Source organism: Geotrypetes seraphini, chromosome 11 (genome assembly GCF_902459505.1).
Source record: "Geotrypetes seraphini chromosome 11, aGeoSer1.1, whole genome shotgun sequence".
Taxonomy (NCBI): Eukaryota; Metazoa; Chordata; class Amphibia; order Gymnophiona; family Dermophiidae; genus Geotrypetes; species Geotrypetes seraphini.
In genome coordinates, this window is record NC_047094.1 from 115,528,960 (window position 1) to 115,555,907 (window position 26,948).

General features: G+C 42.6%; 1 protein-coding gene across 5 annotated transcripts in view; it reads right to left on the reverse strand.

Moving 5' to 3' along the window:
• Window positions 1–26,948, reverse strand: part of MYLK2 (myosin light chain kinase 2) — a 275,761-nt gene that overhangs the window by 87,616 nt on the left and 161,197 nt on the right. For all 5 annotated transcript variants that reach the window (XM_033963945.1, XM_033963947.1, XM_033963942.1 and 2 more), the window contains one exon: window positions 6,296–6,405. In XM_033963945.1, the coding sequence (XP_033819836.1) occupies window positions 6,296–6,405 (110 nt within the window). The remainder of the gene's footprint in view (window positions 1–6,295; window positions 6,406–26,948) is intronic.

The following is a 26,948-nucleotide window of genomic DNA, read 5'->3' on the forward strand; positions in this document are numbered from 1 at the left end:
GGAGATTTGTGAAAAATGAAACTTATCTGGATTTTCAGAAGGCGTTCGACAAGGTTCCGCATGAATGACTACTTCGGAAAATTGCAAGCCATGGAATCTACTTCCCGCAGAACCTTCAACCGGATGCTACTAAATCTCCCATCCACTAAAGATCTTCACTTTAAATGAGTTTTCCACTTCATGCTTACCTTCCTAGGAGTCAAAACTTGGAATGGCCTTACAGAAAGGACCAGAACTGAACCTTGCCAAATCATCTTCCAAAGAAAACCCATCTGTTCGATACTTAATCTCCTTTACCCTCTCCTCTCTCCCTTTCCCTTCCTCCTTTCTCCCCTTTTCTCTCCCTTTCCTCTCCCTCCTACCTATCCACCTCCTCTCTCTCCCTCCTCTTTCTCTCCCCTCTTATCTCTCTTTACAGTCGCCTTGAGCCTGTACAGGTATGAGCGACGCACAAATAAAAGATTAGATTAGATCAAGGGTGAAATACTCAAGTGGATTAAAAACTGGCTGGCAGATAGGAAACAAAAAGTGGGGGTAAATGGACAATACTCGAACTGGAAAAGCGTCACCAGTGCAGTGCCTTAGGGTTCGGTGCTTGGACCCGTGGTCTTCAACATATTTATAAACGATCTGGGAATTGGAACGACGGGTAAGGTGATTAAATTTGCGGACAATATGAAGTTATTCAGAGTAGTGAAGACGCAGGAGGATTGCGAATATCTGCAACATGACATAAACATGCTTGAGAGATGGGCCGCAACATGGCAAATGAGGTTCAATGTGGATAAGTGTAAGTTGATGTATGTCAGTAACAAAAATCTTATACATGAATACAGGATGTCCAGGGCAGTACTTGGAGAGATCCCCCAGGAAAGAGACTTGGGAGTACTGGTCGACAAGTCGATGAAGCTGTCCATGCTAGAGGTCTGCACAGGGATCGCGGGGATCCCGCGGGTTCCCCCCCTGGCCCACGGGACTCCCACGGGGACGCCCCCCTGGCCCACGGGACTCCCACAGGGATGAAAACAGGCCTACCTAAATTCTGGCGATGCAGGCATGCAGCTTACAAGTCCGGCGTCGCAGCGGAAACAGCCATGCTGAGCAGTGAGCTCAGGACGTACACAGCTGAAAGCCTTGCTTGCTGATTGGTCCGGGAAGAAAATTCCATATATATAATTATTGTTATCCACATAATAAGTTAATTTCAGAGGGAGGGAGTTGACCAAGATGGCGGCGCTGTGCTAGGAGCGTTCAGACCTGCTCTCGTTCAGAGGAGTTTTTTTTCACAAGTTAAAGTATGCCACACACAAAATGTGAGGGTGTTTTCCTCCTCAACACCCTCGGCGCCCTCAAATCAACCGACGATTGAGCAATGCCTAGCAATACTTGCCTTGAGATCGGGCGAGTTAAGCCCCACACCAGGGGAGAGTCAGAGATGCTCAATCCTGCCGGGGCACGAGATCTGTCAACCACACCAGATGTCCCACCTCCCTGTCCAGCAGAGGCAGCTGTACTGGAGGACGAGAGCACGGTGGCTGGAGATGCCCCCGATGCTTCCGTAGAGGAAGGACCCATGACAGAGGAGCCCCTGCCGGTGTTAACCAGCTCTGGGAACTTGGCTCCTGACAGAGAGGACACTTTAGGAGTCACCTTGGAAACACTCCAGAGAGTGAAGTTGCGACCAGGAAGACTTCAGATGAGGTAAAGAGTTTGGCGAAGTAAATGGATAACTTTACAAAGGTTTTTCAACAGACAAACTTTGAAACCAAGAACTCCATAACTAAATTATAAAATGAAGTCCAGTCTTTACAAGTTTATAGAACCGTTGCGATAAAAGACAGTTCTATGTTACAACAGAAAATAGAAAATATAGAGAACTTTAATCGCCGGTTAAATGTAAGGATTTTAAACTTCCCAAAAACTCCTGGAATTTCTTCATATGAAATGTTTAAAAAATACGTGGTAGAAATTTTGAAATATTCTTCTGAACATATACCTCCATTGAATAAAATTTATTATCTTCCACCATTCACAAAAAATCTCCAGGAGCCAAAGGAAGGAAAGAGTGAAATTAAACAGGCTCCGCAAATTGATATGGAAAATATATCCGCTTTTTTAGAAGAATCTATTTCTGAAGTGGCGGAGAGAGCTACATTATTGATTTCCTTTGTTTTTCAGCAGGACTTGGGACTCATTTATGAAACAATACTTTAGATCTTCAAAATCTTTATTTAATGGGAAAAAATATGGGCATACATGGATGTTTCAAAAATAACACAGGAAAGACGGAAACAGTTTCTATCATTAAGGCAGGAAACAATTGCATTAGGAGCCTCTTTCCTGTTGGCATACCCCTGTAAATGTGTCGTAAAGTATGCACAAGCTAAATATGTATTTTTTTCTTCCTGACCACCTAAAGTCCTTTCTGGAGTTGATAAAGATGACTTGAAGTTTTGACCCAGTGTAATTAGGGAGGCAAGTTAAATTGCATTATAGCCTTTCTTTATAAACTGTTTTTCTTCTTATTTATTAAGCTTCTTTTAATTCTGAGGCAACTCCTCCTTTGTTTGTGCCACTAGGCTTTTTTTCCCTTTTCGAATGTATGATATATGTGTATGCTGTATTTCTCTAACAAGAAGTTAATTTTCTTGTTGAAAATAAATAAAGAATTAAAGATAAAAAAAAGTTAATTTCATTGATAACATCCATAAAAAAAGAACATAAGGTAAAGAGGCAATCTTGGCAGTGAAAGCTGCATCGGCATGATACATATACTGCAGGTCACATACAGTAAAAAAAATGTGAGATTTACATTACATTACAGTAGAGATTTCTATTCCGCCAATGACTTGCGGTTCAAGGCGAATTACAAAAGAATTACAAAAAAGGTATTACATGAATAAGATATCTGGTAATTTCTAGAGGAGATAAGGAATAGATGAGGCTGCTTTGGGGAATCGGGAAGGTATTGGGGAGTGGTATTGGGAAGGAGCTAGCGGTATTGTCATTTGCAGGAATTTCTTGAAGAGTAGAGTCTTTATTTCTTTTCTGAATGTTTTGTAGTCTGGGGTCATAATTAGTAGATTGGAGATTTGGTTGTCGAGTTTAGCTGCTTGTGTGGCTAGGAGGCCATCATATATTTTTTCCGTTTGACTTCTTTGATTGGAGGGTATGTGAATGGAGTGTGGGTTTTCCTATGGCTAGTTGATATAGTTTTGATGAGACGGTTGTTCAGCTAGGTTGGGCTGTCGCCATTTATGGTTTTAAATAGTAGACAATAGAATCTGAATAGTATTCTTGCCGGAATTAGAAGCCAGTGTGAGTTGAGGTATGCCTCTATGATGTGGTCATGTTTCCTCAATGAATAGATAAGTCTTAGTGCTGTGTTTTGGATTGTTTGTAGTTGTTTTATCGTTGTTGCTGGGCAGGGGAGGTAGAGAATGTTGCAATAGTCTAAAAGACCAGGACTAGGGATTGTACTAAGAGCCAGAATTGTGTTCTATCAAAGAATTTTTGAACTTGTGTTAAATTTCTCATAACTGCGAATGATTTCTGAATTGTTTTATTGATTTGTGGTTGCATGGTGCAGCATCTATCTATCATCATTCCTAGTAGTTTTAGGGTGGGTTGAATGGGGTAGTTAATTGAGTTAATTTCTATATTGGTTATGGTTGGGACTTTGTTATTTTCGAGGAGGATGAATTTTGTTTTATCTGGGTTCAGCTTCAGTTTATGATCTCTCATAGTTATACACATCTAGAGAGTATAGGAGAGGTTTGGCACAGAGAATCAGAAAGGCGTTGCATATCAAATAACTGGATATTCATAACAATCAATATAATAATAAAGAGAGAACCACTAGCTGCAGGAGATATGTTCCATAAGAAAGGGAGATTAGTGAAGCTGGAAAGACAGTGAGGAGAGAGAGAAAAAAAAAGAAAAAGGATGTTATACCAGCTAATAAAGCCATCCACATAAAGTCATTTTCAGTGATGTCATCTATCAGCATAGAAAATTAAGATTAAGAGGCAATCTTGACAATGAAAGCAACGGCAGCATGATACATATAAGGCAAGTCTCATACAGCAAAAAAGTGAGATATACCTAATTATGCATATAAAGAAAATACAGTATAGGAAAAGCTTGGAGATTCAGAGAGGAGCTTAGTCTTAAATGAACAGTGAAGAGTCATAATGATCATATGATATAGAGAAGATTGTAAACTGCAAAAGGAAATACAAGTGAGATATAGTCCTGTAAGCACCACCGAACATTAAAGCCTGCTCCACATACTAAACAAGCAAGGGGGGAGCTGACAATCAGTGTCAGGAGGTGGCAGCCATTAACTATGGTCACATCAGCTCAGTGAAAAGGAATAGAGTAGACAAATAGAAAGCATAAATTGCTGCATGGTTAGTCATTTTAGAACAAGGAGAGAAATTATTCAGACCAAGAAAAGCCTGTATAATTTAATGTGCTCTGTAGTGAAAGTTTACTGAAATCTCAGCTAGTGCCATGTGTAAAAACCCCCGTGTCCCCAATTTTTGATATCCAAGTTGATATCTCTCTCCATAGTAATTTTCAAGTCTCATGCTCCAGGAATGGATCTAAGTGAAAATCATACTAAACTCCTTGATATTCTTCTTTCTATAGCGCTTAAGCTCATTCTTTCTAATTGGAAGTCAACTAACTCTCTTTCCTCACACCACTGGTGGCAATCAGTTTTACATTACTATAAATATGAATTGATCCTTGCCAAGAAATTTGGAAAACACAGTCTTTTTCAATAGACAGTTGTCTCCTTTGCAGGCATATTTGCAATCATTTTCCAGCAGTGTTTAATGTTGAAACCTTACTTCATATCAATTCTCTCTGTTCCATTGGTTTTGAATGTAAGCATACAAACAGATGTTGTAACTCTATGTTTTGTATTGATTTATGCACTGATGTACTGTAAACTTCATTGATGTTTCAGTTTTAGATTCTGTTGTATTGTATTTTCAAAATCTTAATAAACTTTCATGGAAAAAAAGAAATGAAAATGAAACTGGCAGGGGAAACCCCTAAGGACTTTTTCCACTTTAGAAGACAAGATCGCGAGCTCAGGCGAGAGCAAGAAGCAAGTGGGGGAGCCCCCATTGCCGATCTTCCAGGGGGGGGGGGCTGCTTTGCCATTTAAAAAAAAACAAAAACCTGAGTCTTCCGTTTGTTTCTTTCAAGTTTGGGCCCTAGGCATGTGCCTATTGGGCCTACCCGTTAATCTGGCTCTGATTGTTAGGTGTTTCCATGAATGCAATCCATGCCTTATTAACTCAAAACTCAATAATTTGGGTTTTGTTTGGGATTGGGAAATTTGATCATGTATCTGACTTCTATGTGAAGTCATATTGGCTAAAGATAGAATTCAGGATATGGTATAAACTGTTGATGTTAACATATCTTTGTTTTCATGGGATGGCGCTGAAATACTTGATCGATCGTATATCTTTACATACACCTTCCCGAAGTTTACGTTCAGCTTATTCTGAAGAGCTGAATGTCCCCACTGAAAGGCAAGAGAGGTTACATAAAACCATAGTGAAGTCATTCTCTTGTGCTGGTCCAGACATTTGGAATAATATTCCGCTTTACATTAGAAAGCAAAAATAATTTGAATGTTTTTAAGAAGCTCCTGAAACGATATCTGTTTTGTGAAATGAAATATGGGTGATGAGCACTTATTTTATTTACTGGAGCTGTATGATTATGACGGAAGAGATTTGTAATTGTAAGTTATTTATGATTGTTTGAACTGATTACTATGTGTATATTATTGTAACTTACCTTGTTAAAGATGGGCCATATATAAATAAACTATATACTCGCATATGCAGTATGTAGTGTTCTATAAAGTCGTGTGTTAGTGATTAGTACATAACTGCACAGGCGTCACATGTAACTTCATTATATGCCCTCTCATTCCAGACCTTCTTTGCAGTTGAAAGAGACTTACTTTCTATAATTAAATGTATTTAAATGTCTCTATCATATCTCCCCTCTCTGCCTTTATTCCAAAGTATGCATATTAAGATCTTTAAGTCTGATCCCTTATGCTTTATGATGAAGACCACTGACAATTTTAGAAGCCACCCTCTGGACTGGCTCTATCCTGCTTATACCTTTCTAAAGGTGTAATCACAGAGTAGTGGTCATGTAGCTCTTTCCTCACACCTGAGCTGTAGTCATGTCTCACTTTTATTTAGCCTCTCAAACATTAATTCTGAAACTGAAAATAGAATGAAGGAGAATTACTCACAACTCTAGAAAAAGATATATCTCATTTGGGGTCTCAAGTGCTTCATACATCTGAATCAAGTTTCGATGCTTTAACTGGTTCATCACATGTACCTCATTCAGTGCCATCTCCTGCAGAAGAAGTACAGAACTACAGTATGGAGTGTGAATGCACAAAGAAACATTTAGGGGCCCTTTTACTAAAGCTCAGTGCACACTAACAAACATTAGCATGTGAAAAGTGCCATGTAGCCCTTAGGTATAAAATAAGACATGTATGCTAATGTCCATTAAATCATGCTAACCCTACTTTGAGACAATTGAATCTTTCTTTTGGAGTCAGGGATAGGGTACACACTTTCTGGAAAGGGTTGAAGTTAACATGTTGTCCGTTTCTTTGTTACATAAATTGATTTGGGAACTCCTGTCTCCTCGCCTCTATGCAGATTTAGCCCATGAGTGTGAAATTTGGGATGCAGATTCTGGAACTTGATATTAGTGAGGCTATCCATCGGATACCTCATGTTATCTCTGGTTCTCTTTGGAGACAGTATACTTACCGAATTCTTCATAGGGTCTATTTTACCCATGCTGGATTGGTTCCCTCCTCTGCCTGTGTCAAATGTAATCAGGCTCCCAATACATTTCTCATGTCTTTTGGCACTGTCCAGCCATTCAATCCTTCTTCAATAGTATTTTTGCTTACTTGGGGACTTTATGAGGCATTCAGGTATCAGGTACCCCTAGGGGTACCCTGTTTGGTAAAGTGGCCTCCTGTGGGGGTTTTGGGAGGTGGCATCATCTGCTGTTTCAGAAAGCATGTATGGTGGGACATAAATGCATCATGCAGTCTTGGGTACACGATGCTCCTCCAAATTATTGGCATTGGAGGAATCAACTCCACCGCCTGCTGCTTCTTGAGATTTGGGACGTCCGTAAACCTTCTAAACACCAACAACTTTTTATGCAGAATTCTTAACTCCCTGCCACATAGAGTGAGGAGTTTGATTCTGAATGATCTGTCTTAAGGTACTGCTTTCTCCTATCATCTTTGGGTTGTCTTCCACCAGGGGGATAGGGTTGCTTTAGTGCTGAAGGGGGAGAGGGGGGAGTTTGTTACGGGTGACTGTGGGTTCTTACATTCGCTAATGTTTAATGGTGTATTACTGTGCCACCTGTTCTGCTCTGGGAGTGGAATCACAAGAGTAAGGACTCTACCCGTTATGTTTGGATCCTTTGTTTGCACATTGGCATTGTATTTCTTTTGCTGTATCTGTTTTTAAACCATCTATAAAAATTGATTTGAACATAAATCATGCTAAGCTTTAGTAAAAGGGCCCCTTAAAGTTTTACAGAGGGGGAAAAAACAGAAAGGTCAGTATTCAGTGGGAAGCTAAGTAGTTAAAGATAAAGATAACCAAGAAATTATTCCATAAATAGAATATTCAGAGATTCATCCAGTTAGTCCAGTAAATACAGCTGCTACCTTAAATCCTTTATTATTTCTGAAGAAATTCACCCAAAATGGTATACAACAAGAACAATCTAGACATAGGTAATAAAACAATTACAGCAGTAAAAGTAATCAGCTAACAATATACATAGGGGAGGACTCTATAATGGGTGCTAGAAAAGATCATTGTTAAGCATTATTCTATGAAGGGTGCACACCCTTTATAGAAAAGCACTTAGAACCAGATCCCATACGCTGATGCCAAACTTTTCCCTGTTGAAATCTGGTGTAAATCCTAGCTGGACACAGAATTTTTTTAGAACACCCTTAATACCCCTCCCATGGTCAAGTCCCCTTACAGATTGCGCACTATAGGATTTGCATGCCCAGCATTATAAAATAGTGCAAAGCAGACACATGCACAAATCCTATTTGGTTCTAATTAATATCATGAATTGGTTGTTAGTGCCCAATTATTGATAGTTAATGCCTCATTAAGAAATTAAATTGTGCGCATATCTTGGCAGCATGCCCAAATTTGGGCACCATATGTAAAGATTAGGTTTTTACCTTGATCATCATCTTTCTAGTAGACATAAACTCTATTCTTAAACCTGTGAATAGTCAATCACTTAAGAAGAATATAAGAATAGACTTACTGGGTCAGACCAATGATCCAATCCAGGTCACTTGTACCTGGCAAAACCCCCCAAAGCAGCAACATTCCATGCTACCGATCCAGGGCAAGCAGGGCTTACCCCTTTTCACAAGAACTCTTGTAGCTTCATTTGCATTCTTTTGCTCCTCCTCCCATACCTCTGGGCTGTCCTTCAACTCCTAGCAATAAATAAAACTAAATATCCAATAAGAACATATTATAAGAACAGAAATGTCGAGCTCTGGAGCGCATATGGAAAAAATCAAAATGTCCTATAGACAGACAGTCCTGGAGAGTCAATATCAAGCTGTACAATACAGCACTAAAAAAAGCAAGAAAGAACTTTTATGGTGACAAAATCTCCAGGTCCAACAATCAAAGCAGTACTCTATTCAACATCTGGTGCTCCCTAACCTCCAAAAGAGACCCCACCTTGCTCCCCTCCTCTCCCTCAGCCGATGTTCTAGCAAAATTCTTCAACGATAAGGTTTCTTCCTTGAGATGCTCTTTCCCTCCTTCAGTCTCTTACAACTCCCTAGTGCCCACCGATTCCACTCCCACCCTAATGGTCTCCAACCCTATCCCAGCTGACAGATCCTGGACCACCTTTGAGTGCGTATCTGAATCCCTGGTCCTCAATCTCTGCCTCAAACTGAAATCCTGTAATTGCTCCTTGGACCCATTCCCCTCCTACCTATACGAGAACATTCCCGCTCAGGCTATTTCTTCTATCACCATTCTCATAAACTCCGCCCTTCAGTCGGGCCATTTCTCCCCAGAAATGGGTCATATCGCCTTGACCCCACTACTGAAAAAATCTGACCTTGACCCTTCCATACCATCCAGCTATCGCCCAATTGCAAATATCCCTCTCCTAACCAAGATGCTAGAGCATCATTTCTTCCCAACTCTCATCATACTTAGAGAGATTCTCTATTCTTTTACCCTATCAATATGGCTTTCGTCCTAACTTCAGCACCGAATCCCTACTGTCTTCCCTGATTTCAAGGGTTCAACAACTTCACTCTCGAAACAAGTTCGCGGACCTCCTACAATTTGACTTTTCCGCTGCTTTCGACGTTGTTCACCATGATATTCTTGTTTACCAACTCTCTGAGATAGGTATCAACTCCACAGTCCTAGGTTGGTTCTCTAAATTCCTCTGCTCTCATTCTTACATTGTTAACATGAATGGCACCTCATCCTCCCACTGGAAACCGAATTGTGGAGTCCCGCAAGGCTCTCCACTATCCCCTATCCTTTTCAACATCTATATGTCCTCCCTAAAACTCCTCCACCTATCCCCCCTTGAAACAATTTACACTTATGCAGACGACATCCTCGTCCTCCTCGAGACCGATTCAAACCTCACCGACCTGTCTAAGAACATATCCTCTTGTATAATGAACCTACAATCCTGGGCCCACACTGTGCAAATGAAATTGAATGATTCCAAAACAAGACTTCTTTGGCTCGGTCCAAAACTAGATCACCTACCCACCTCCATCCCACTATCCTCTAGCTCCTCTCTGCAGCTTGAGTTCTCGAGCAAGGTCTTGGGCATCATCATTTATTCCACATTGTCCTTCAATGACCACCTCCAATCCTTAGTAAAAAAAATGCTTTTTCAGCCTTCACATGCTGAGAAAAGTTAGATCCTGCTTCCATCAAAAACATTTTACCCTCCTTGTCCAATCCATCATCCTCTCCAGATTGGACTATTGCAACTCTATCTACTTAAGCCTAACTAAGAAAAACCTCCACATACATAGGCTGCTAATTTAAATTCTCGATCAGAGGAGGGAATACCATTAATTAAGGGGCTTTGTCGAATAGCAGAGAGAAGAGGCTCTAACACTAAATTGAACAATAATGGTGAGAGAGGACAGCCCTGTCTAGTGCCTCTATGAAGGGGAAATTTATTGGATAGAGAATTGTTAATTAGAATACGAGCGGATGGACTGTGATATAATGTTTCTATCCATTTCGTGAAAAATGAGCCAAAATTATACCCTTTCAGGACACAAAAAAGAAAAGGCCACTCCACTCGATCAAAGGCTTTTTCAGCGTCTATAGCTAGGCCTATTATTGGGTCTGTCAATGTTTTAGCGTGAGCATTAATATGGTGAAAGAGGCGCAGGTTATCTCCTATATATCTTTGTTTAATAAACCCCGTTTGATCTTTATGTATAAGATGTGGAATCACTTTGGTAAGTCTAAGTGCCAGTATTTTTGCCATTATTTTGTAATCTAAATTAAGGAGAGAGATAGGACGGAAGTTTTTAACCAAGGTGGCGTCCCTGTCAGGTTTAGGAATTACTACAATGGTGGCTTCAGTGAAATTAAATTGTTTATCTGGAGTGGAATGAAGGAAATCATAGTATGTAAGGAGATGAGGAGCTAAGATGTTTCAGAATTGTTTAAAAAATTCGTTAGTAAAACCGTCCGGACCAGGGGCTTTTCCAGTCGGTAGAGAAGATATGGCAGCTTCTATTTCTGTTATAGTTATCGGAGAATCTAATTCCAATTTAACAGAGTCCGATATGGTCGGAAGAGATAAGGAGGAAAGAAAGGAGTCTATATCTGAATCAGGAGCCGCAAAATCAGATTGGTATAATGAAGCATAAAAATTTTCGAATTGAGAAGAAATTAAAGATCTGGTTTTGACTAATTGTCCTGCTGGGTTTTGGATAGATGTGATATGTAGTCTTTTGGATTTAATTTTAAGGTATCTGGCCAATGGGCGACCCATAAGATTATCTCCCATATAATGGCCAGAATTGGAGATGACGATATCACGTCTGGCTGTGCATGAAACTAAAGTATTATATTCATATTTAAGTTTTTGGATATTTTGGAGAATAATTGGGTCTTGTAAGTGATTAGACATATGTTGTAGTTCTAATGTTTTAATAGAGTTTTCTAATTCTTTTTCTTTTATCATGGACTGTTTTTTTTCCAAGAAGCAATTTTTATCAATTCACCTCTAAGGGTTGCTTTGTAAGCTTCCCAGACTATGGAAGGACAAATTTCAGGATCTTTAGAGTTATTTTCAAAAAATTCCACTTTGAACGAGTTGATTTTTTCAACAGTTTCTTCATCTAAGAGTAGGGCGTTGTTTAAGCGCCAAGAAGGAGATTCTTTACGGGGAGCCGAGATAGAACATAAGAACATAAGAACATAAGAACTGCCATCTCCGGATCAGACCTTTGGTCCATCAAGTCCGGCGATCCGCGCACGCGGAGGCCCTGCCAGGTGTACCCTGGCGTAATTTATAGTCCATCATATCTTTATATGCCTCTCTTAAGGAGATATGCATCTAGTTTGCTCTTGAAGCCTAGGACGGTCGATTCCGCAATAATCTCCTCTGGGAGGGCATTCCAGGCGTCAACCACTCTCTGAGTGAAGCAGAACTTCCTGACATTAGTCCTGAACCTGTCCCCCCTTAGCTTCATTTCATGTCCTCTAGTCCGTGTCAAATTGGACAATGTAAATAATCTTCTCTGCTCTATTTTGTCGATTCCTTTCAGTATTTTGAAGGTCTCGATCATATCCCCACGCAGTCTCCTTTTCTCTAGGGAGAACAATCCTAGTGTTATAAGTCTATCCTCGTATTCCAGTTTCTCCATACCCTTCACCAGTTTTGTTGCTCGTCTCTGCACCCTCTCCAGCAGTTTTATATCCTTCTTTAGGTAGGGAGACCAATGTTGGACGCAGTATTCCAAGTGTGGTCTGACCATTGCCCTATAAAGCGGCATTATAACTTTCTCCGATCTACTCGAGATTCCTTTCTTTATCATGCCCAACATTCTATTTGCCTTCTTTGCCGCTGCCGCGCATTGTGCCGACGGCTTCAGGGTCCTATCTATCAGTACACCCAGGTCCTTTTCTTGTTCACTCTTCCCCAGAGTTGCACCTGACATTGTATACTCGTATTCCTTATTCTTATTGCCTAAATGCATTACCTTGCATTTCTCCACATTGAACTTCATCTGCCATTTCTCCGCCCATGTTTCTAACCGACACAAGTCGCTCTGGAGTTCCTCTCTATCCTCCTGCGATCTGATTGCCCGGCATAGTTTTGTATCATCTGCAAACTTGATGATCTCACTGGTTGTTCCTTCCTCCAGGTCATTGATATAAATATTAAAAAGGATCGGCCCAAGTACCGAGCCCTGTGGTACACCACTAGTCACTTTCTCCCAGTCGGAGAACTTCCCATTTATGCCCACTCTCTGCTTTCGGTTTTCCAGCCATTTGCCTATCCACCTTTGTATATCCCCCTCTATGCCATGGCTTTGTAGTTTCCTGAGAAGTCTTTCATGTGGAACTTTGTCGAACGCTTTCTGGAAGTTCAAGTATATTATGTCCACCGGCTTCCCACTATCAATTTGCTCGTTCACAGTCTCAAAAAATTGGAGTAAATTCGTCAAACATGATTTCCCTTTCCTGAATCCATGTTGACTGGGTTTCATCAAGTCGTGTGCGTCCAAGTGCCAGACTATGCTATCCTTGATCAGTGCTTCAACCATCTTGCCGGGGACAGACGTAAGACTCACAGGTCTATAGTTGCCCGGTTCCCCTCTCGATCCTTTTTTGAAAATTGGGGTGACGTTCGCTATCCTCCAGTCATCCGGTATCTGTCCAGTTCTGATTGTCAGGTTTGCAAGTTTTTGCAATAACTCTCCGATTTCAACCTTCAATTCCTTTAAGACTCTCGGGTGAATTCCATCCGGTCCAGGGGATTTGTCACTTTTAAGTTTGTCGATCTGATAGTATATCTGGTCTAAGTCCACTTCAACTGTGGTGAGGCTGTCTTCTATTTCTCCTGCAAACACTTTCTCCGCTTCAGGTATTGTTGAGGTGTCCTCCTTCGTAAAGACGGACGCAAAGAAGGAATTTAGTTTGTCTGCGATTTGTTTATCTTCCTTGATGTACCCTTTTCTTCCCTGGTCGTCCAGGGGTCCCACTGCCTCTTTTGCAGGTTTTTTCCCTTTCACGTATCTAAAGAAGGGCTTGAAGTTTTTGGCCTCCTGGGCTATTTTTTCCTCATACTCCTGTTTGGCATCCCTCACCGCCTTGTGACATTTCTTCTGATCATCTTTATGTTTGTTCCAGGCTTCGGTTGTCTTTATGCATTTCCATTTTTTGAAAGAGTCCTTCTTTTCTTTTATGGCTTCCTTCACCTGTATGGTAAGCCATGCCGGTTCTCTTTTGCTCTTTGTTCTCCGATCTTTGGAAATCCTCGGAATGTAGAGATCTTGTGCTTCTGTGATAGTATTTTTCAGTAGGGACCATGCCTGATCTACCGTTTCAAGTTTGTCCACCATCTTCTCGAGTCGTTTTTCTACCATGGCTCTCATGCGATCGTATTTACCCTTTTTAAAGTTTAAGGTGGTGGTTAAGGTTTTGGCATGTTTCCCTTTCCCGATGTCAAGTTTAAAGTTGATTACATTGTGATCACTCGTTCCCAGTGGAACCACGACTTCCACTTCTGTTATCGGTCCCGTGAGGCCATTTAGGACCAAATCCAAGGTGGCGTTGCCTCTTGTCGGCTCTTTTACCATTTGTTCCAGGAAGCAATCCCCTAGCACCTCCAGGAACTTGGCCTCCTTGCCGCAGTTGGAGGTTGCTAGTTTCCAGTCTATCCCTGGGAAATTGAAGTCTCCCAATATAATTACATTTCCTGTCTTGCATTCTTGTTTGATTTCCTCCATCATTTCTGAGTCAGTTTCCTCCGCCTGTCCTGGGGGACGATAGTAAAGGCCAATTTTCGTATCTGCGCCATATTGACCAGGAATTTTGATCCAGAGTGACTCAAGCTTCTCTTTCATTTCTGTTGTAACCATTTCAACAGAATCTATTCCCTCCTTAACATATAGAGCAATACCTCCACCTTTCTGCCCTACTCGATCTCTTCTATACAGTTTGTATCCTTGTAGTACTGTGTCCCATTTGTTTTCTTCATTCCACCATGTTTCTGTTATGCCAATGATATCCAATATGTCATGTCTTGCTATTGTCTCTAGTTCCCCCATTTTGTTACCTAGACTTCTAGCATTCGTATACATACATCTAAGTGGCAGCATGGTCCGTAAGAGAGATTGGATGTATAATAGCATTTGTAAGATCCTGAATGAGAGAAGAGGATATGAGAAAGAAATCAATTCTCGAGTAGGAATTATGAGGTGGTGAAAAATGTGAGTATTCTCTACCTTTTGGGTGAAGTAATCGCCAAGGGTCCACGAGGGAGAAGGCATCATTTAGAGCCTGAAGAGCTGTGAATGACTTGGATTTGGAGGGTTTACAAGAAGAAGATCTATCAATATATAAGTCTTGGATTTGATTAAAGTCTCCTCCCAATATTAGAGAACAAGAACTTAATTCAATTAGCGCAAGCTGAATATCTCTAAAAAAATCCCGGTGATCTTTAACCGGGCCATATATATTTAGAAGAACGAAATCCACTGAGTGCAGCGCAGCATGTACTAGACATCATCTTCCCTCCGTGTCTGTTTTAATTGAATGAATAGTGGGAGATAGTTTATTTTTAAGAAATATTGAAACACCATTTTTCTTTTGATTGGTTGCAGGGGAGTATAAGTGAGTGGAATATCCCTTTAGTTGAAATTTTGTGGCGGCAGCGGGTGGGAGGTGGGTTTCTTGTAGGAAAATTATATCTGGATGTTTGTTAAACACATAATTAGATATCTTTTTTCTTTTAATGGGATGATTCAGGCCATTCACCTTAAAGGAAAAGACATGTAGGTCAGCCATAATATATGAAATGCAGTGGTGAAATATGAGGTATATTGGTTTTAAAAGTATTACTCTGTAACTTCATTGAGTGTCCCCTAGTCTTTGTAAATCTTGATGCAGTAAAAATCGATCCACTTGTACCCATTCTGTGCCACTCAGGATTTTGTAGACTTCGATCATATCTCCTCCCAGCTGTCTCTTTTCCAAGCTGAATGGCCCTAACCTCTTTAGACTTTCCTCATTCGCGAGGAGTTCTATCCCCTTTATAATCTTGGTCGCTCTTCTTTGAACCTTTTCTAGAGCCGCTGTATCTTTTTTGAGATAAGGAGGCCAGAACTGAAGACAATACTCAAGGTGAGATCACACCATTGAATGATACAGAGGCATTATAACATACTTAAGTCTTGTTTACCATCCCTTTTCTAATAATTCCTAACATCTTGAAATAAAGCAAGATGTTAGGAATTTGGATTATTCTTCCCAATGTGCATCACTTTATATTTGTCCACATTAAATTTCATCTGCCATTTGCACACCCAGTCTTCCAATTTTCTAAGGTGTCTGGCAATTTTTCACAGGCCACATGCATTTTAACAACTTTGAACAGTTTAGTATCATCTGCAAATTTAATCACCTCACTCATAGTTCAAATTTCCAGATCATTTATAAATAAGTTAGATAACACCGGTCCCAGTACAAATCCCTGCGGCACACCACTATTTACCCTCCTCCATTGAAAAAAATGGCCATTTAACTCTATCGATAACCAATTCTTAATCCACAATTGTACATTGCCTCCTATTCCATGACTCTTTAATTCTCTCAGGAGCCTCTCATGAGGAACTTTATCAAAAACTTTCTGGAAATCTAGATACACTACATCAACCGTCTCACCTTTATCCACATGTTTGTTCACACCTTCAAAGAACTCAAGCAAATTGGTGAAGCAAGACCTCCCTCAGCTGAGCCCATGCTGACTCTGTCTCTGCCACGTCCACTCTAAAACTTTGTGAATATATGCAGAATAGACCAAGTTGTGTCTCTATATATCTCTTTTGGGGAAACAGAAGAGGATTCCGCATATGAGGCAACACCTCTCATTGAATGCCTCCGCTCAGATGTGGGTAGACGGAAGAAATGGCCATACAGATCCACCTTGAAATCATGGCTTTTGATGTTGGCTGACCTTTAAGGGCTGCTCCCCCAACACAGAGGATCTGCGCACATCCTGTAATTTTAACACCTGATCATGTTTTCTCAAGCCAAAGACTTCCTGGTTGATGTGGAAGCTGGATATTACTTTCAGCAAGAAAGATGGGACTGTGTCCAAGGTCACATCTGAATCCGTAATCCTATGAAAACGATCACTGCAGGACAGAGCCTGAAGTTCTGACACTCTCCAGGTGGAGATGATCACTACTACAAATACTGTCTTGTTGGTAAGGTCCATTAAGAAAGCTTGGTCCAGAGTCTCATAGGGAGGATTCGTACACTCTTCAGAAATCTTGCTACATCAGGATGTATAACAAGGGTGTTTTTTTAGTGATCCTATGTCCAAAGCAGGAGATCACAGCTATTTGAACTCTCAGGGAAACAACTGCTAGGCCCTTTACCTTCCTGGAGAAAGGCAAGTATCACCAAAATTGAAGTCAAGCTTGAGTTTTCGTTCCTCTGGACACACCAAGTTTCCACACCTCCAGGCCTTTGTGTACACTATAAAATTTGAATTTTTCTTATATCTCAGAATGGTGGAGACCACTCCATCCAAGTAGCCTTTGTGCGCTAGCACTGCACACTCAAGAGTTATGCTTTAAGACACAAGAACATATGAATTGCCGCTGCTGGGTCAGAACAGTGCTCCATCGTGCCCAGCAGTCCGTTCCTGCGGCGGACCTTAGGTCACAGACCAATGCCCTAACTGAGACTAGCTTTACCTGTGCACGTTCTGGTTCAGCAGGAACTTTTCTAACTTTGTCTTGAATCCCTGAAGGGTGTTTTCACTTATAACAGCCTCCGGAAGAGCATTCCAGTTTTCCACCACTCTCTGGGTGAAGAAGAACTTCCTTATGTTGGTACGGAATCTATCCCCTTTTAACTTTAGAGAGTGCCTTCTCATTCTCTCTACCTTAGAGAGGATGAACAACCTGTCTTTATCTACTAAATCTATTCCCTTCAGTATCTTGAATGTTTCTATCATGTCCCCTCTCAGTCTCCTCTTTTTAAGGGAGAAGAGGCCCGGTTTCTCTAATCTCTTACTATATGGCAGCTCCTCCGGCCCTTTAACCAGTTTAGTTGCTCTTCTCTGGACCCTTTTGAGTAGTACCATGTCCTTCTTCATGTACGGCAACCAGTGCTGGACGCAGTATTCCAGGTGAGAGCATACCATGGCCCGGTACAGCGGCATGATAACCTTCTCCGATCTGCTCGTGATCCCCTTCTTAATCATTCCTAGCATTCTGTTCACCGCCGCCGCACATTGTGCAGACAGCTTCATCAACTTGTCGACCAGTACTCCCAGGTTTCTTTCCTGGGGGGTCTCTACGAGTACCACACCAGACATTCTATATTTGTGAATAAGATTTTACTTACCAACATACATCACCTTACACTTATCTATGTTAAACCTCATTTGCCATGTGGCGGCCCATTTCTCGAGCATGTTTATATCATGTTGCAGGTCTTCGCAATCCTTCTGCATCTTCATCACTCTGAATAACTTCGTATTGTCTGCAAATTTAATCACTTTGCGCATCATACCAGTTTCCAGGTCGTTTAAAAATAGGTTGAAGAGCACAGGCCTAAGCACCGAACCCTGTGGCACTCCACTTGTGACACTTTTCCAATCAGAGTATTGTCCATTTACCCCCACTTTCTATTTCTTATCCGCCAACCAGTTTTTAATCCACATGAGGATTTTGCCCTTGATTCCATGGATCGCAATTTTTCAAAGTAGTCATTCATGCGGGACCTTATCAAACGCCTTCTGAAAATCCAGATATACAATGTCGACCAGCTCGCCCTTGTCTATCTGCCTGTTTACTCCCTCGATGAAGTGCAGCAAGTTCGTCAAGCAAGAGCTTCCCTTGCCGAAGCCGTGCTTTCTGGTCCTCATCAACTCGTATCCGTCAAGGTGATCAATGATGCGGTCCTTTAGCAGCGCCTCTACCATCTATCCAGGTACCAAGGTCAGACTCACCAGTCTGTAGTTTCCCGGATCTCCCCCTCGAACCTTTCTTGAAGATCAGCGTGACATTTGCCACTTTCCAATCTTCTGGAATCCTTCCCGATTTGATCGATAGATTGGCTATTAGTTGTAGCAGTTCAGCTATAGCCCCTTTCAGTTTCCTGATCACCCTCAGATGGATGCCATCTGGTCCCGAGGATTTATCATTTTTAAGCCTATCAATCTGCCTGCATATCTCTTTCTAGACTGACCGTCATCCCTGTCAGTTTCCTGTCCTCGTTTCCTGCGTATAGCCTGTCGGCTTCCGGTAAAGATAGACGCAAAAAATGTGTTCACTTTGTCAGCGATGGCTTTATCCTCCTTTAGTGCTCCCTTTACTCTATGGCCATCCAACGACCCCATCGCTTCCTTTGCCGGTTATTTCCCCTTAACATATCGAAAGAACGGCTTGAAGTTTTTCACCTCCTTGGCTATTTTTTCACCCTTCTTACTGCCTTGTGGCACCTGCTTTGATGTTGTTTGTGCTTTTTACAGTTTTCATCCGTTTTTGACCTTTTCCATTCCTTAAACGAGGTCTTCTTGTCTCTGATCACTTCCTTCACTGCTACAGTGAGCCACACCGGTTCCCTGTTCTTTTTCCTCTTGGATCCTTTGGTGATATGCAGTATATATAGATTTTATGTCTCGGTGACTATGTCCTTAACAAGGGACCATGCTTGCTCTAGCATTTTTACAGTGCTTATCCTCCTCTTAATCTTCTTCCCCACCATGAGTCTCATCCCTTTGTAATTCCCTTTTCAGAAGTTTAGTGCCATGGCTGACATTCTGGTCTAATGTTTTGCCCCTGTGTCCAGGTCGAAGTGGATCATATTGTGATCACTGCTTCCCAGCATCCCTTCTACTTCTACACCTTGCGCCGGTCCTCATAGTCCATTTAGAATTAAGTCCATAATTGCATTTCCTCTTGTATTTTCCTTGACAAGTTGTTCCAGGTAGCAATCACCTACAGCATCCAGGAACTTAGTCTCCCTACCACAGCCGGGAGGTGCCTAGTTTCAGTCTATCCCTGGATAGTTGAAGTCACCCATAATAACCACATTGCCTCCCTTGCAGTTGCGTTTAATCTCATCCGTCATATCTCCATCAATTTATTTGGACTGCCCTGGGTTTTGGTAGTAGATGCCAATCTTCATTTCTGTTCCTTTTGTCCATGGAATTTTGGCCCATAGAGACTCTACCCTATTTTTCATTTCTGGTGTGTTCTCTCCGGTAGACTCCATACTGTCTTTGATGTATAGGGCAACGCCCCCCACCTTTTTGACCGACTCTGTCTCTGCGGTATAGCTTGTATACTGGTAGCAGTGTCCCAGACGTTTTCCTCATTCTACCACATTTCTGCGATACCGATGATGCCATAGCTTCTAATTCACCCATCTTATTCTTCAGCTCTTTGCATTCGTGTACATACACTTGAGTTTGCGGCCTGTTACTTTCTTGCATTACCTTCCCTCTTGTGTCCCTTTCGATCCGTCAGGATTTCTGTCTTGCCTATGATCCTGTGAGTCTTCCCCACTATCTTTCTGCATGGTATCCTCTGGGTATACCGGGTATGGCGGCTTTCCCCTTCTTCCTAGTTTAAAAACTTTTCAATTTCTCTTTTGATGTTCCTTGCAAGCAGCCTCATTCCATCTCTGCTGAGGTGGAGTACATCTGTCCTGAATAGCTTTCTCTTCCCCCAGAATGTCATCCAGTTGCGCACGAAGTGGAATCCTTCTTCCTCACACCAGCACCTCATCCATGCGTTTATTTCTTGCAGCTCCCTCTGCCTCTTCTCGTTGGCCCTGGATACTGGCAGGATCTCTGAGAACACTACCCTCTGCGTTCTGGTCTTCAGCTTCCCTCCTAGGATCCGGAACTGGTCCTTCAGTCCTTCCTTGCTGTAGTTCCTGTTGCTCATGTTGTTAGTCCCCACATGGATCACCACCACCGTACCTTCCTTTTCCATGCTGTCGATGATCCTGTCGATGCGGCTCCCTATGCCTTCTACCTTGGCTCCCGGTAGACAGGTCACCAGCCGATCCTGTCTTCCTCCCGCTTTGTGGCTGTCGACTTGTCTGATGATGGAGTACCCCACAACGATTGCTGTCCTCTCAATCTTCTCTTGCCTCTCTAGCTGTAGGTCCGTATCCCTGGTGTATGTCCATTTCTCCAGCCGTAGGTCCATGTCCACATCCTGGCGTTGGCTTGCTCTGGAATTGTCTTCTTGTGGGTTCCTTCTGCTGTTTCCAGATATCGCTGCACTGGCACTCATTTCTTCCTTGTGGTCATCCTCCAGATGGTCCTCACTCTCTGTAGGTGTATCTCGGCAGTTCCATTGTTGCTGGTGGTTTTCCACAGCCTCCTTGTATGCCTCCTCTTTTTTTTTTTTTTAATTTGAGTTTAATACATTTACAATATCATAAAGATATCAAGAAAAAAGGGTTTCCATACAAATATTTCAATAACAAATCATACAACAAACAATCTTTTACAAGCCCACTAAACGGGGAAGACATGTTGCTCATTTATCAACTAAATTTCAGGAAAAACAAAGAAATGAGTTGAATTCCAAAGAACCCAAATCATTCCCTACTAAATTTAGGACATGGACTTACCTACCCTATTTTTTCTCAATAAAGAATGAATGAAAACGAAAAAGAGAAAGAAATCTCACTTCTGTTCACGAGCTAACAAAAATTGTTGCAATTGAATGGGATCCCAAAAAACGAATTCAGTATCTTGTGTCTTAACCAAACATTTACAAGGAAACTTTAAATAAAATGATGCTTCAAGTGCTAATACTCTATTTCTCAATTTCAGAAATTCTTTCCTTCTAAGCTGAGTAGCTCTTGAGACATCTGGAAATATACTAACCAAATCCCCACAGAACTTGGTCAGTCTATTTTTAAAGTAAAGTTTCATTAACAACATTTTATCTGTCTCACTCATACATGTTAAAATCATTGTGGATCGAGTCTGAATAACATCTTGAGAATCTTCTAAAAACTCTGTTAAGTTAACATCATCTGTTATCAGATGGTCCACATCCTGTACAGTTTCCTTTTTCTTCTGAGGAATGTAATAGCAGTTGTTTACTGGAAAGCTATCCACATTGGATAATTCCAGTATCTCCTTGAAATACTTTCTTAACAATATTTCTGGCATTAACAGATGAGTTACTGGGAAATTAACCAAGCGGAGATTCTTCCCCCAATGCATATTTTCTAACATTTCCATTTTTAAATGCATTGACGTGGAATCTTTTACAGCAGATAGTGAAACAGCTTGCAATGTGTTACTTTGCGTTTCAATCACACCTAATCTAGCTTCCAAACAATTTAAATTTGCGTCCACATTCTCAAACTTTTGAGCCACAGATTGTGAGAAATCAGATGTTTGTTTCATTGATTCTCTGAGAAACCCCTCAACCCTAGAAATACCTAACCAAAGATCCTTTAGAGTATTATCCTGTTTTTCCACAGCTAGTGGTTGTTCATCCACTACACTAGTAAATTCAAGTGGTTTAGGTATATCAGTAAACATCAGTTTACTTGTTGAAGTGGATGATACCACTAAACCTGTGGAACTAGTGGGAGTTATATTCCCACTTATACCGGATATTGGATGAAGGGGGGGGTGTCCTCTGTAGAGGACTCATCGATGCTCCGGATATGGTAGAGTTCAAATCAGATACATTTGGCACTGGGGAGTCTAAGGAAAAAGTCAAATGCCTGTCCATAGGACCTGTGACAACAGGAGTCGAGCTTTTAGATTTAACTTTCCTTTTCCCCATAGTCAATTAGCTTATACGACCTGATATCCTGCTCCACGATAGTCCATGGTGCTCCAAGGGGCTCTCAAGGTGCGTGGTCTGCCCCTTAGGGCACGCCCTGCGGCCACGCGGCTGCGGCCACCTCCGCGGCTGCAGGCCGCAATTTAAAGCAGAATTCGAGGCACACAAGACGGACCCGATGACGTCAGAGGGTCCGTCCTTAGAGATGCCTGTCCGATTTTGTAAAGTAGCTGCAGCTGCAGAGGGCTGGTCGGGGCAGCAAAAACAATCCTCCAGGCGTCCCAAAACGATAACAGCAACTGGCTCCCGGTCTCTCAGCGGCTGCAGGCCGCAATTTAAAGCAGAATTCGAGGCACACAAGACGGACCCAATGATGTCAGAGGGTCCGTCCTTAGAGATGCCTGTCCAATTTTGTAAAGTAGCTGCAGCTGCAGAGGGCTGGTCGGGGCAGCGAAAACGATCCTCCAGGCGTCCCAAAACGATAACAGCAACTGGCTCCCAGTCTCTCCGCGGCTGCAGGCCGCAATTTAAAGCAGAATTCGAGGCACACAAGACGGACCCGATGACGTCAGAAGGTCCATCCTTAGAGATGCCTGTCCGATTTTGTAAAGTAGCTGCAGCTGCAGAGGGCTGGTTGGGGCAGCGAAAACGATCCTCCAGGCGTCCCAAAACGATAACAGCAACTGGCTCCCGGTGTGTATGCCTCCTCAATGAACTTCTCTAACTCCCAGACTTCTTCCTCAATGGTTTCCTCTGTCTTGGCGTTCTCTGTATCCCTGTCCTCCTCTGCTGCTTGAAGTGCCTCCAGTTCCAGTATTATTCCCTCTAGGAGTCTGACTTGTTTCTTCAGAGTCTCCAGTTCCCTGCATCGAGTGCATACATAATACCGCCTCCCAGAGGGGAGGTAGTCATACATATGGCAGATGGTGCAGAAAACTGGGTAGTTCATCTTCCTACTCCTGTCCGCTGCTTCTATTGCTGGTCTGCTGTGGCTGTCCTCTGTGTCTGCTGCAGTTGATCTCTGCTCTACTGGCCTGTTTGTATGTCCTGTGTCTGCTGCAGCTGCCCTCTGCTCTCCTGGTCTGTTTGTGTGTCCTCTTTGTCTTCTGCGGCTGCCCTCTGCTCTCCTTTGCAATGACTCATCCCTTCTTAAAGGCCCTCTGCAAAGGTGTTCTCGCTAAGGCAAGCACCTTTAATGCTCACCTTTGACGCATGCAGAATGGCTAAGCACTGTTGGCACCTCCCCTTTTAAGGGGGAGCTCGGATCAGATCTTCTGCTGATGTTGGAGGGGTGGGCGGAGCTATTTCTCACCTTTGCCCTTCACTGTCTCCTGCCTTCTCTCCCTCTGATCTCCCTTCCGCGTCTCTCCTCCTGCTCCCGACTCTCCCTGCTTCTGGTCAGCTACCTCCCGACTCTCCTTCAGCTGCCTCCCAACTCTCCTTTCTGCCCCGCTCCTCTGGGCAGTGAACGCCTCACCGTTGGCCCTTCCCCTTTTAAGGGGGAGATCGGATCAGATCTTCTGCTGATGTCGTGGGGTGGGCGGAGCTATCTCTCACCTCTGCCCCTCACTGTCTCCTGCCTTTTCTCCCTCTGATCTCCCTTCCGCTTCTCTCCTCCTGCTCATGACTCTCCCTGCTTCTGGTCAGCTGCCTCCCGACTCTCCTTTCTGCCCTGCTCCTGAAGGGCAAATGGACCCTGCATGAGTGGCCTGAATGACAAGGAAGTATGAGACTTTTATCCTGTTGCAGATGGACCAGGTCTGCTTTCCATGGGCATCTCAGCCAGTCTGGCACCACTAGAACCACTCTTTCCTGGTGTGCCATGTTCCTGCGTAGAAGTCAGCCTATCATGGGCCATAGAGGGAAGGCAGAGTCCCAAGTCAACCCTGGCTTCCAGAGTTAGCAATCTTTGCACTGTTGCTCTGACTTTGGACAATTTTTCTGGCTTTCCTGCCAGGGAGTCTATAAAAAGGTCCAGGAGGGGATGAAAGAACTTGAGCTTGTATGACTCCCATATAATTTCCAGCACTCAGTGATCTGTGGTTATCTCTTCCCCTGCCCCCAAATAGTCCAACCTCCCTCTGATGCACCGAGGCTCGACTGATGTTGTTGCATCATATCTGCTGCTTGGGAGCTATGGCAGAGTGGGATCCTGAAGACTGGGGGCACCTGGCCCCTCAAACCCTTTTCTGGAGTTCTGAAATGATCTCTGGCCCAAAGGCTCCCCCAAGAACTGGCAGTAGCATCTGGAGTTCTGAAAATTACCCCTGCCAGACCCCCTAGGGGCTTGAGGTCTGCTGTCTGGCAAGGATTTTGGCTTACGGTCCTGCACATTGGCCTTAAGATCATTCAGGCCTTTCCCAAAAAGTAAATGTCCCTTGAATGGCAATTTACTCAGGGTCACTCACCATTGAGGAGAAATCCCCTGTCCACTGTCTGATCCATATCATCCTGCAGATAGAAATGGAGTAAGCTGACATTTTGCTTATGACTCTGAAAAGGTCATATAGAGCATCAACCACATAATGCACCTCAGTTATTAAAACTGGAGATCTTTGTCCACAATAGTGTCCAGATCGTAACACAACTTAGAGTGGCAAGCTCAGGTGACAAAAGACGCCACTGCTTTCAAAACTAAGGTCGCAGCCTCAAAGAGCCATTTGTGTACAAAATCTAATCTGCGGGTCTGGGCATCCTTCAATACCATGCCACCTTCATTGGGAAGGGAGGTACATTTGGTGACCTGTGCAACCAGTGAATCTACCTTTGGGGAAATAAAAAGCTGGTTAAATGTGGCATTCGGATAGAGCTATAACACAGCTTTGGCCACCCGAAGGGGCCCTTCAGTATCTCCCAATGATCCAAAAGCATTTTTTGTAATATTTTGATGCGAGGGAAAGCAAGAAGTCTGTGCCTTGGTGCTGCTCATAAGCCTGTAGCATCAATTCTTGACGTGATTCTATGATCATCCCCATAAGCACTGAAGGTTTAATGAGCCTGTGCAAAGTAAGATCCTTGCCAAGGTCCGGAACCTCCCTCAAATCTGGATCCTGTCCTCCCAGGGATGCAGCAGCATCTCCTGCAATAGAAGATCCTGACTGGGAGAGTAAAATACATTAAAGTAGAATCATTATCATCTGATTTGTCTTTTGACCAAATGTTCCGACCTGCGTATGTCACTGTTGCTGTTGAACTGTGCACTTGTGGGGGAGTGGGAACCTCCGGCGCCATCAGGGCTGCGATTCCAGAGAGTTCCATGTGTCCCTTATTAATCATATAAGCCTCAAACATCATATTAATAAATTTGGGGGTACCCCCGATGTCCAGACAGCCCCTGCCGATGCTGTTTAGCTCCTTTTTGGGGTTTTCCAGCGGTATCATAAGAACATAATAGCCTTACTGGATCAGACCAAAAGGTCCATCAAGCCCAGTAGTCCATTCTCACAGTGCCTATCCAGGTCATTAGTACCTGGCCAAAATCCAATGAACAACATTCCATGCTACTGATCCAGGGCAAGTTGTGGCTTGTCCCATGTCTTTCTCAATAACAGACTATGAACTTTTCCTCCAGGAAATTGTCCAAACCCTTCTTAAAACCAGCTATGCTATCTGCTCTTACCATAACCTCTGGTAATGCATTCCAGAGCTTAACTATTGTCTGAGTTAAAAAAAAAAAATATTTCCTCCTTTTGGTTTTAAAAGTATTTCCCTGTAACTTCATCAAGTGTCCTCTAGTCTTTGTAATTTTTGACGGAGTGAAAAATCGATCCACTTGTATCGTTCTACTCCACTGAGGATTTTGTAGACTTCAATCATATCTCTGCTCAGCTGTCTCTTTTCCAAGCTGAAGAACCCTAACCTTTTTAGTCTTTCCTCATACGAAAGGAGTTCCATCCCCTTTATCATCTAGGTCACTCTTCTTTGAACCTTTTCTAGTGCTGCTATATATTTCTTGAGATAAGGAGACCAGAATTGAACACAATACTCCAGATGAGGTTGCACCATGGAGTGATACAGAGCATTATAACATTCTTAGTCTTGTTAACCATCTCTTTTTAAATAATTCCTAGGATCTTGTTTGCATTTTTGGTCACCACCACACATTGGGTGGAAGGTTTCATTGTATTGTCTACAATGATACCCAGATCCTTTTCTTGGGTGCTAACCCCCAAGGTCGACCCTAGCATCCGTAACTGTGATTCAGGTTATTCTTCCCAATGTGTATCACTTTGCATTTGTCCACATTAAATTTCATTTGCCACTTGGTTGCCCAGTCTTCCAATTTCCTAAGGTTTGCCTGCAATTTTTCACAATCCACATGCGTTTTAACAACTTTGAACAGTTTAGTGTCATCTGCAAATTTAATCACCTCACTCGTCATTCCAATTTCCAGATCATTTATAAATAAGTTAAATAGCACTTGTCCCAGTACAGATCCCTGTAAATGGTTGTGATTACATTTTAGTCATGGGATTAGCTGCTATAAAGCAGTGTCTCGCAAACTTTGTCAAACTGCGGCACACTAAACATAGTGGCTTTAGCTCGAAGCATCGGCGCAATGATGTCATGTGTGACATCATCACGTTAATATCCGCACATGTACAAAGGCCCTATAGACAGGCCCTGAGCCTCCTGTGTGTGTGTGTGTGGGGGGGGGGGGGGGTGTGCCAGAAGGGAAGACAACTGCGTTTTGCCTTGAATGCACTTGAGCTGCTCCTTGGGTCTTTTTTCCTGTTCCTCGGACCAAATGGGTATTAACACTTCCCCGAGGGACCAAAAGGAGCTAAGC